Below are 12,312 nucleotides of genomic sequence, written 5' to 3' on the forward strand. Positions count from 1 at the left end.
CCTTTAGAAATCACAGTCATTTTGTAAATGTACATATGTGAACGCGCCTCAGATTCTGCCCAGTTTCCACCCTGAAACAACCATATATGGACCTTTATAATCAACCTCATACATACTGTATATAATGAACAGAGATACCTGAAAGGTGAGACAATGGTGACAAGAAAAGTTTGAAGAGTGCAAGATAGAAGCTCTCGTCTTTGAAGCAGAGGCACGCAAATAGCCTTTATGTGGTGGCTTAAGCATGGGTATCACTAACAAGTACAAATATATTGAAGGGCAGCATGTCACTGCTGCCATGAATGATGTGAGCTCTACCAGCCAAACATTCATGAAATCAAAGATGCCTTATTAGTTCTGAATTGACAGATGTATCAGATGAGAAGAGTGCCTAGAGCTCTGGGAAATATGGCAGTTGGGAGAGGAGAGTACATCAAGTTGAATTTTGAAAGTTCCTAAAGTCCTACTGTCCACTACATTACTTTTTATATGGTATGGTATGGTTTAACTAATATTACACTCAATATGTTGTGAAGTACAAACTTTACCTCAAAAAGACAATCAGAACTGTGGTTGGCCATTTCATCAGAATCATAAAACCAAGCCATGACAGTTGAAACAAGGCTTAAGAAAAACCTGGTGATTTGGTCACATTTGCTTTAAATAAAATACTGATTACTATCTAACCTGTCCTTAACAGCTATTGGTTATAAACACGTGGAGGTCCATATTAAAATTTCAAAAATTTTACTTAACACTATTAATTCTGTGTGATAATTATTAACATGATGTGTAGCCAAAAATATGAGGTGACCGTTCATAAAGTATTGTATAAAGATTATCAATAGGTAAAATCTGCTCTTACTTCTCTGCTGCTTTAACCTTCATAAAAAGTTCTTCCCTTCATTGTTTACATTTCAGACTCCCATGTCTTTTTTTCACTTACAACAAAGACGTCACTACAATACATTTACTAGGATAAAAGCAGTGCTTGAAGTGGGGTGGTACACACACCCCCAGGAAATGTTTTAAGAAGCCTCCAAACCGTAGTACCGACTGTTATGTTGTTCCACTTCAACAACAAGCAACTGCAAAATTAAAACATTGAATATATTGCACTGCCTAAATGTGCAGCCTCTAAATGACATTGCTGTTTGTAAAAGTTAAAGTACAACATGATTCAGTGTTACAACTTTAATGTCTGGCTATTGCCTGGGTAAAAAAAAAAAAAGAAAATCGTAAACATTGTGGTGGACGGATGGGGGTCATGCCCAGCCGAGACCCCTGGAAGGACCGGGAGAGGGACTATACCTACCCTGGGCCACAAGAGGGCAGCTGCCCTGATCTGTATGGGGAACACGGGAACGGAGAATGGAAGCTCAACCCTATTGGGGCACCCATGTGGGCTTGCTGCCATCTAGAGTTCTGGGGGAGATAAAGCCCTGTGCAAGCTGTTTCCCATGTCCTGTCTTACCTGACCAGGTAAGAACACAGGCCGTCCCTCTCAATATATATTGTAGGTGCTCCCTGCGATGAAGGATTGATCGTTATTTATCATGCCCACCCAGAGGGACACTAATAAATGTTGGAAATTGAAAGAGAAAGGTAAAGCAAATAAAGTAGCAGCCTTGCCAATTGAGTAGTTAACAGTATTGTTAAAGACAAAGATGTTAAATAATTAACCAACATAAAATTCACTCCATTTCTACATTTACTTTCCTTGGGTGGCCAAGTTAACATTTCTTTTTCAAATTATACACATCCCACGATCACAAAAAGCATGGGCTGTCTTGCATGTGCCATTACGTAAACTCTTATGAGAAGTGTTTTCCCATAATAAAAATCTCTTTGTGCTTTTAACTTTTGTCCAGAGCCTACTTGTGTTGGGTGTTTGGGGAGCTGGAGCACCCAGTGGTATCCACAATATATATATTTTGATAATATTATTCTTGATCCTTGTCTTAATTAAACATTTTATGTCTTTATTTGTCTCTATAAACATACTGTTTTCCATAGTTGTACTGTATCTATACTAATAAAAGGCAAAGCCCTCACTGACTCACTCACTCACTGACTGACTGACTGACTGACTCACTCACTCATCACTAATTCTCCAACTTCCCGTGTAGGTGGAAGACTGAAATTTGGCAGGCTCATTCCTTACAGCTTACTTACAAAAGTTAGGCAGGTTTCATTTCGAAATTCTACGCGTAATGGTCATAACTGGAACCTCTTTTTTGTCCATTATACTGTAATGGAAGAGGCGGAGTCACATATCGCGTCATCACGCCTCCTACGTAATCACGTGAACTGAAAACAAGGAAGAGATTTACAGCATGACTCAAACGCGGGAACGAAGGTAAATGACGTTAATTGTTGAGTGTCTTTTAATACTGTGTAAGCATACATATTAACACATGTGCAATTAAACATGTGCATTTACGGGGTGATTTCTCAGGCTTAAAAGCTCACCTTTTATTAAAAAGGTAAATGCAAACTGTTTTCATTCTGAAGGGCACAAACCACGTTAGATTTCAGCCGTTAAACGCGCAAAGATGTCGGTACACCAGATAAATAAGCGCAACATATTATCAGTTGTATTGTATGCTTACAATACATATAGAAATGTGTTAATCGTTAACTAATAGTATGGGATGGAGTTTTTCGACTCGCGCCTTGATTTAAATGATTGCATGTCTTGGTGGGTTTGCGTAGCTTATTGTCAGTATCTTTTCACCTCTTTTTAAGACTTATTCACTGAAATGGGCTTTCACGAAAAAAGTTAGGGCTTTGCTACAGGATACACCCTCCACAAGTTAAGGAAGTAAAAATAAAGGTATATATTTCTGTTTTATTTAAACCTTTTAAGTTCGTATGCATAGCCCCATTTGGCTGTTTTAGTTTTTTTTTTTCTTTCTTCAGTAATATTTAATCTCCTTAAAGAAAAACAACATATGCATTTTACTTTTTTTGTATCTCTTTAGTAATATTTTAGTGTAAAAGGATAACCAGTATTTAAACCTTTTATGTTACTTTATAAAGTTATTTTACACAATGTTGAAAAATTAATAAGAAAGCTACATATTTTGGCAGCTGCTGCTTTAATTTTCAATGAAATGAAAAAAGCTCTCCAAGAGAAAACCTCAATGAAGAAGAAAGAGTTTGCACTATCTAAAAAGGAGAAACCCTCATTTATAAAGGTTTGCTGCAGATGACTTAACTGAAAATAAATGAATAGTTCCTATGTGTATAATACATATTTATCTATTTTACTTATGCCTTTATTCCAGCAACTTGCAACATCTGAGGTACAATTTGTTACATTACTTTTGTTTTTTGCAGCACAGGAAGGTGAAGTGACTTCCTCAGGGTCACACAGTGGTGTCAGTACCAGGATTTGAACTGACAAGCTCCGGGTTTGCTGAAATATTACTGAAGAAAGAAAAAAAAACGAAAACGGGCAAATGGGGCTATGCATACAAATGTCCATCCATCCATTATCCAATCCGCTATATCCTAAATACAGGAGCCAATCCCTGCCAACACAGGGCACAAGGCAGGAAACAAACCCCGGGCAAGGTACCAGCCCACCGCAGGGCGCACACACCCATACACCACGGACAATTTAGAATCGCCAATGCACCTAACCTGCATGTCTTTGGACTGTGGGAGGAAACCGGAGTACCCAGAGGAAACCCAGACAGATACGGGGAGAACATTCAAACTCCACGCAGTGAAGCGAACCCGGGTCTCCTAACTGGCACCTTTCACTGCACCACCATACCGCCCGCATACAAACTTAAAAGGTTTAAATAAAACAGAAATATATACCTTTATTTTTACTTCCTTAACTTGTGGAGGGTGTATCCTGTAGCAAAGCCCTAACTTTTTTCATGAAAGCCCCTTTCAGTCAATAAGCCTTAAAAACAGGTGTAAAGCTAAACTTGCAGCACCGCTATTCAATTACACTTGCCTAACGCCTCTCCTAAGGGGAGATACTGTGGGATCTGGGCATCCGTCAAAGCACCAATCACAGGCCCGATTAGAAAGCGGGAAGCTGTGATTTGTCGTCTCCCTCCCATGTAACAATCACAGCCCGTGTTACAACACACTATCTATGTATGTATATATGTATATATGTGTATGTATGTGTGTATATGTATGTGTATATATATGTTGATATGTGTGTGTATATATATATATATATATATATATATATATATATATATATATATATATATATATATATGTGGATGTGTATATGTATATATATATATGTATATATGTATATGTAGATATGTGTATATGTAGATATGTATATATATGTATATATGTATATGTATATATATGTTTACATAACCTCTTTAACACACTACTTCTCCGCTGCGAAGCGCAGGTATTTTGCTAGTTTGTTTATATAAGGTCAAAGCAATCTTGTCAATCATTGTACAGCAGATTTAATAAGAAGAAAATAAAAAAGATGAGCTAAATATTTGAGCTTACAATGAAAAAGGAACACAGAAAGAGAAAAAAATAAACCCATGATTTATAGTAAAATATTAAGGACAGAGAAATATTTAGTAATTAATTAACACTACCAATAAAAACAAATACCCAATCTTTAATGAAAGAATATATTTTATTTTCAGTAGCAAAAAATATTTCCATTAATATTAAATAACTTTCAAGTCCCTCATTTGATTAGGAAGGAAATGAAAACCGTCATGATCTCAAAGAAACAGTGGCAATGGAGATACACAAAAAGCAGTGGAGAAAGACATTAATGTTATGAAAAACCAGCTTTGTATTTCCTTTGTTAAATTAAAGATTTATGGCTGCATAATACGTTGTGATTGATTTATATATAAAAGTAACAGAAAATTGTTGATATTTATAACTTTTCTTATTAACTCTTTTCAGTTAATATCAGTAAGTCAATGCATGTGAGTATTTAACTCTAAAATGAATTTAAATAAAATGTACAGTATTAGAAAGTAAGGCAAATGTGCAACATTTTCTTTTGCTTATAAAGGTTTATGTAAACTTGAGATTTTAACTAAAAATGTTAAGATTTAAAATATCACAGAGGGTCTTCATCTCCTCCAGTTCATCCAAGGAATCTAAGTAAAAGATAAAAATATATTAAAGAATAGTGCAATATATAAATGTCTGTTTTTAAAAATGTCATACTCTGTAAAGGTGACACCTCATCTACGATCAATATCTGTTTACACAGCAATGAATGAGCCACAGATTTGGTTGCTGCATTGCACTCAAAAATTCTAGGTTAGGCTTTGCGTCTCCTTCCCAGCAATTTTAAATTTAATTAACAGGTATATAAAATGGATAAATTAATATTTATGTGAGTTATTTATTCACTAAAAACATAAATTACAACTGGCAGATCTTTTTAAAATATCATTAGCTGTGTATGTATTTTCACTATCTGAATGTAAATATACAGTGTATATCAGTCAGCGCTCTAATTTAAACATAATTATACTGTTTATTTTAGATAAAATTACTTCTTTATTTTTGTACATGAATTATTTATTACCTGGAAAATGCAATCCTTCTGGAAACTGTGCCAATGCCAGCTTCATTGAAGCTTCCATTTTTTGTTTTAAAATTTCATTTACCTCCTCCTTTAAAAGAAGGAAAAATAATTATCCATGAAGATCTTTATTAGCATTTTTTAATCCACATAATGTAAGATGTAAAGTTAGTGTTTCATAACATGAAATTGAGTCTCAATAACTTTGCATATGAACTGTTTGTGGGTTATTGGACTGTCTCTCGGCCCTTGGGTGACATGATACATGCCAACTCACCCCACTCGTGATAAATAGAGAAATACAACTCCTAAATAAGCTGTCTCTCGTTCTTCTCAGTGCTCTCATGTAGATGTTGCTGCAAGCAGGTGTCATAGTTTCAGAGGAGCAACAAGTTGCCATGGTCACCATTGTTGTAGAGGAAAGGTAATGTCAGCTTTGTACCCTTGATAGTTAAGGCCATGCTTTCTAAACATTGTTAACACATTCAAACATGCTTTCTCTCTAGGTTTGTTGGAAGTGATAGCAAAAAAATAGATCAAAGTCTTTGGACAGGAGGCTTGCAAAGTAATCAAAGCACATATAGTAACATTTTTTTTTATCCTCCTCAGCTGTTTTTCCTCTTTCATGTATATAGAACTTTATTTGTACCCAGGGGGAAATTTGGCTTTTTACAGAAGCTATTTAAATAAACAAAACCATAAATAGGTAGATAAGTAAACATATAAATGCTTTGGTCTGAACACACACCAGAATGACTATAAATCAAGAAAATTAAAAAGAAAGGAAAGTTCTGACTTGGCTGTCACACTCACAGTGAGGCATTATGCAGATGTATTGCTGTTGGTATAAAAAACCCAGTTGCGTTTTTTGATACACTGCTGAATAATTTGTGGGCTGAAAGTCCTCAGTGTTAGTGTTTCAGAGGGAGGATGTGCAGCATTGTTCATAATGACACTCAGTTTTGTTTTCTCTCCTTTGCTAATACCTCCAGGTATGAGGGATCCAGGGTGTGTCCTACAATGGAGCCTGCCCTTTTAATGAGGTTGTTGATTCAGTAGGTCTCTCTTAAAGTGATGTTACTGTTCCAGCCCAGCACACCACAGTGTAGAAAATCTCACTGGCCATCACAGAGTTCATAGAAGATGTGAAGAATGTCACTCTAAACATTAAAGGAACACAGTCTCCTGAGGAAAAAGAGCCTGCTCTACTCTTTTTTGTATAGTTCCTCTGTGTTCCGAGACCAGTCTGACCTGTCATTAATGTGGACCCATAGAAATTTGCAGGATGGACCACCTTTACATCCACTCCTTGAATAGTGATTGGATATAGAGGTTCTTTGGTTTTGCAGAGGTTAAGATGCAGAAAATTCTCTTTGGACCAAGAAACAAACTTCTCCACCTACTCTGTTTCATTCCACTTATCAGTACAACTTGTAAGTGCAGAATCATCTGAGAATTTCTATAAGTGACATGACTTGGTGTTATATTTATAGTATGAGGTGCTCTAGTGTTGCTCAGCTTTGTATTAGAAACACAGTCCTTTAGACTCACAAATTGAAGCCTGCCCAACAGATAATCCATTATCCAGGACACCATAAGCTTATCCATCCACCTGCATATAGTATCTCTGAGTTTACCCCTTAACAGGGATGGCTGGATGGTACTGAAGGTGCTGGAGAAATCAAAAAACATAATCTTCACAGTGCTTGCCAGCTTTGTCCAGGTGAGAATAAGCCATGTGGAGGAGATAGATCATTGCAACCTTCACTCCAGTGTTTGTCTGCTAGGCAAACTGCAGTGGATCCAGGTAATCTACCACAAGAAGACTCATATAGTCCTGGACCAGTCATTCAAACATTTTCATGATGTGAGGTGTAAGTGCCACAGGTCTGTAGTCATTCTTTGGAACAGGAACAATGCAGGATGTTTTCCACAGCAGTGGTACTTTCTGGTACCTTAGGAACAGACTGAACAGGTGATAAGAGGTACAACCCTCACTTGTTACTGGCATAGATACTGCAGTTGAACTAACTTCTCACTGGGCCTGTTTCATCTTTAATACCAAAGAAATTAAATATAAACAGGACTTCTACAAAATATTGTGTATACTATGTACCATGGCTAATTATAACTTTGCAAAACATAATAGATGATTCATGCATAACTATAATATATTATTGTGTATCTTTCCACAGATACTTTCTTTATATCATGTATTCATAATAATATTGCAAACTGGTCATATAATTTTCTATAATATTGATAAATATCCTCAAACCTAAAGGCAAAAGGCAGTTACAATCAATTTGTCCTTCTCCACTTTATGCCCATCTGGGAGTCCACCAAACACAGATGTTAATGGATCAGGATGGACTGTGACACCAAGGCTGTCAGACAGACATTCAAAAATGTTTGTCCAAAATGATGTTAATTTGGTACACTTCCAAAACACATGGCCCAGTGAGGCTGGAGCTAGAATGTAACATTCACAGATTGGATCTTGACCTGGATACATTTGGGACCATTTTAAATAAGATAAAATCTTTCATCTGTCACATTTAAGTTAAATGATTGAATGCTTTGTGCATATGGAGCTAAAGTGTATTCTATGCATGGCTGCCTTACACTCCTTTTCTGAGATATTAAGTGAAAGATCCTTTCCCCACCGTACCCTAGGATCTTTGAAAGGCAGAGACTTTAATATGATTGCATATGTTATTGAGGTGCTGCCTGAGTCTTCAAGACTAATCAGATATTTCTTATGGAACAGAAATGGGTGGGAGGTGGGGAAAATTGGATAGGCTCTTTTTAGCAAAGTTTCTGATGTGAAAGTAGTGGAAAAATGGTGTTGACGGGAAGTTAAATTTGAAAAGAAATTGCTCATAAGATGCAAAGATATATATATATATATATATATATATATATATATATATATATATATATATGTATATATATATATACAATTCTCTTAAGTGTTTTAATTCCAGACATTTTCCAAAGATTAAATATTGTGTAGGTTTGAGAGAGTATAAAAAGGTGATTGTCATGTAGGGGTGCAACAGATAAAAGTTTCTCTGCTTTGAAGTGAATCCTTAAATGAATTATTGGTATAATTTGTATTTACTGTGGCACAAAGCAGGACATATAAAGAGGTACAGTAAGATTTTATTTCTATTGCAGACCAGGCTTGTGTATATTCACATCTTGCTTGAAGAAGGGGCCTGAGTTGCCTTAAAAGCTTGCATATTGTAATCTTTTTAGTTAGCCAATAAAGCGTGTCATTTTGCTTGACTTCTCTCTATAGCCCTGGTGTGATAATCAATACCTTCAGCTGAGACACCTTCCATCTTCTCCATGCCCCAAAGGTGGAGTTACATATCCTGTTGGAGTTGATGCTGTTGACTTACAGGGGGTGTTGGTAGTAGTTGTCAATGGAGATAAAGAGGCCATAGCTCAGTTCTAATATTCTGCCTAACTGCAAATTCTCATCGCCCCCATCATTCACAGTTTTGCTCCCACATTTCCTGTCGGCTGGAGCAGTGTAACATAAGTTTAATATGTCACTGTCCTCTGTACAAAAAATATTTTATAAATGTACTTTTCTTTCTACTCACATGCACAGTGGACACAGATTTAGCACAGGGGCTCATCATTTAGAACTGCTAGGCAAGCATTAGAAGACAAGACAGAGACAACTGCAAAATGGGCATTGTATTCTATTTTTGTGTGTCAAAGTCAGCATGAAACTGAATCCCCTTTTCCTTGTTCGGAATGGCATGATTCACCGAAGTGGGGGCCTGCACATGAAGAAAGAGTATAAAGCCTTGGAACATTGCCCGGCACACCTTTGAAACCGATGGACAGATGGGAGATAACGTCATCTGATCCAGAAAATTCTTCCAATACAGCGACGAAAATGGCAGACTCTATACATTGGGCCCCCTCTCCCGAAGGTCTTGTCATGGCTTCCTTCGTCTGTTATGCTGCGTAATCAGTCATTAAAGAAAGCTAAGTTATTTTTCCTATGTGATTTCTTACCGCCGTATCTCTAAGGGAGGGGATCGCCTTTTTATATTATATTTATATAGTTTCAGGTTATGTAACATGCCGCAATTACAAAAGAACTTATTCCAACAAGGGAGCTAGCAACTCCTGCAGTCTCAACCTCTCAGGTTGATTAAATATGGGATATCTCAGATAGATAATAAAAAAGCTAAATAACACAATAGATGAAACCAACTTCCTGATTGCACCAATGTTTACCTGGAGAGTGTTTAGTATTAGCATTGAATGAGCATAGAAAATTAATGAATACAGGTACATAATTGCAAAAACCTGCAGTTTTACTAACCTTTAATTTAGTGAAGTCTGTTAGCATTTTTTGCATTGCCTCTTTGAACATGTAGTTTTGGGATTCTTTAACTTTATCTTCAAGCATTTCTTGAATTTTTTTCATACATTGATGGCCATTCTTTTCACTGGCATCTTAAAGGAGAGATAGGGCAAAATTATTTTGATATATAAAAAAGAAAAATGTCTGCTATTAGATTTTCCTTCAGTGCTATAACACTTTTTGTGTTCTAAAGCAGTCATGAGTGCTGCAGCTGATAACAACAGAAATGAGCACAAGCAGAAATGAGTCGTGAAAAGGACATCAGTTCATAGCCTGGGACAAAATGACAAAAATCACACATCCTGGGGCAGGTGACAATGTCCAGGCCATCTGACTCCATGACACTGTACTGTGAGAAGAAATGTAAATTAACTTACAAGCCCCACACAGACAGCACTATGAAAGTAGCCATTTATTATTTTTTCATATATTGTGATTTTGTTTTTACTCTTCATATCAAAGATAACTCAGAGCTTTTCATTTGACCACAAAACAACTGAATTGCATTTAAGTGAAGAAGATTTTAAAAACATGTTTACTTTTAAAAAATACTTTAAACAAGTTTGACATACTAACATGTAAAATTTGACAAAAATTATTTTAATTTCAAAAAACAGTAAACTGTGTCCTAGGTGTCTTCCAGAGGTGGATTTACATGTTGATTCCTCAAAGATGCGGACATGTCACCAATAATCAATTAAATTTCTGTCTCCCGCCAAGATGTATGGTCAAATTTAAGTGTGTTGGTTATTTGAGAGTATTGGTGTCAAGATATTTGTAACAATTAATAAACAAAATCTCTAAAGAGGTATGGCTAAAATAATTCAGAATTGTAAGGCACTTTTAGCATCCTGAATATACTTCTTTTCTGATTTCATAACCAAGAGTCAATCCCAGGCTTAAAAATAACATTAAACATGGAATCACAGTGGCTAATAAAATGGTGCACTTTACTGTTTCTTTCAAAATAAAGCTTACATAGATTTGTTTAAAAAAGATTTATTTATTTAACGTAAGATCAGAGTCTATTTTTTTGTTTTTCATCTAAAATAACAAATACATACTGTATGTCAAATTTAAAAATTATTTTTAATAATTTGATCTCAGCAAAAGCCACATTGCAAGCTGTACTTTTAATTTCACTTAATCAGTTTCAAGTTGTTGGAGACAATATTCAGTGTTCATTTGTAAATAATGTTATTGTAAATTATTTTTCAAAATGATATTGTAACTTGTAACACTACATGAAGGGCTAGTGGGGCAATGCTCCCAAACTCATTTTGGTAATTTAATGTGCTGCTAAAATGTTTGTTAGCAAACTTAAGTTTTCCATTTTCCATGATATATTGAATGTGATTTCTTATCTTGAAAAATATTTCCTTTATGAGTATGAGAAATTTTCTTTGTGCCTGGCACTGCTTTTTGACAAGTACAATGTGCAATCTGAACTTGGAGCATGACCATTGTTCAAATTTTCAATGACTCAATGGCTTTTTAAAGGCTTTTCAAAAGTGTATATCTTGCCACAATCATATAGCCCTCATCAACATTACCATGAATCATGCTGATTATTTAAGTTCAATATAATTTAGCACTTTGCAAATTGACCAAAACCTGAAAATTAAATATTTGGAATTACATCAGCTTGAAGAATTATAATCTATGTTCTTGCATTGAAACTGAGAATGTTTTGAGTGTTGATTGTTACGTATTAGCTGTATAGTACATCGTTTACAAATGAATATTCATTTGCGTATTTGATACATGTTGAAGTATATTTTAATTCTATACTTTGGAGGTGTTATATTATGACAAAATAGTATTGTTATAGATCTTAATGTTGTGTGATTTTTTTGGCATTATTCTGCTGACATTTTATAATTTGTGATGCTAGTCGCCTAATACATTGTGAAACAAAGCGTCTCTCCCTGACTCCCACAGTGAGGTTTACTGGAAGCCATCTCCTTGATCAGTCACCCTGTAACAGCACTCTGATTTTCAAAGGGTACTTCCATGCAGCTCCAATTATCTTTTTTCTACTTAGTACATTACTTGCACATTTACGTCCAGGCTATGTCTTATACTGTTCACTTGGCAAAGGCAACACAATCTGCACACACTTTCTTCCACTCTGTTAGTCACTCCGAGCCAGAATACTTCCTGACACCCACAATGGCCACATACCTAATCCAATGGATGTAAGCAGAGTCTCATAGGAGTTGTAAGGAATGCTTTATAAGTGCTGAATTCTCGCTCACTCATAAACTAAATCATACACACACACTCTCTCCAAAACTACTTTAATGGCTGGCTTCTCAGTTTGGTTCCACCTGCAAGATTGTATAACATAACATCTATGCCACTC

General features: G+C 35.7%; 1 protein-coding gene across 4 annotated transcripts in view; it reads right to left on the reverse strand.

Moving 5' to 3' along the window:
- Nucleotides 1–4,620: 4,620 nt before the first annotated feature.
- The window catches only part of LOC114664461 (nuclear GTPase SLIP-GC-like), a 35,562-nt gene continuing 27,870 nt past the window's right edge, over nt 4,621–12,312 (reverse strand). For 3 of the 4 annotated variants that reach the window (XM_051918737.1, XM_028818560.2, XM_028818558.2), the window contains exons 17-19: nt 9,906–10,039; nt 5,558–5,645; nt 4,621–5,120 (exon numbers count right to left, since the gene is read on the reverse strand). In XM_051918737.1, the coding sequence (XP_051774697.1) occupies nt 5,053–5,120; nt 5,558–5,645; nt 9,906–10,039 (290 nt within the window). In that variant the 3' untranslated portion in view covers nt 4,621–5,052. The remainder of the gene's footprint in view (nt 5,121–5,557; nt 5,646–9,905; nt 10,040–12,312) is intronic. The other variant, XR_007933423.1, reaches the window with a different exon arrangement.

Source organism: Erpetoichthys calabaricus, chromosome 14 (assembly GCF_900747795.2).
Source record: "Erpetoichthys calabaricus chromosome 14, fErpCal1.3, whole genome shotgun sequence".
NCBI lineage: Eukaryota > Metazoa > Chordata > Cladistia > Polypteriformes > Polypteridae > Erpetoichthys > Erpetoichthys calabaricus.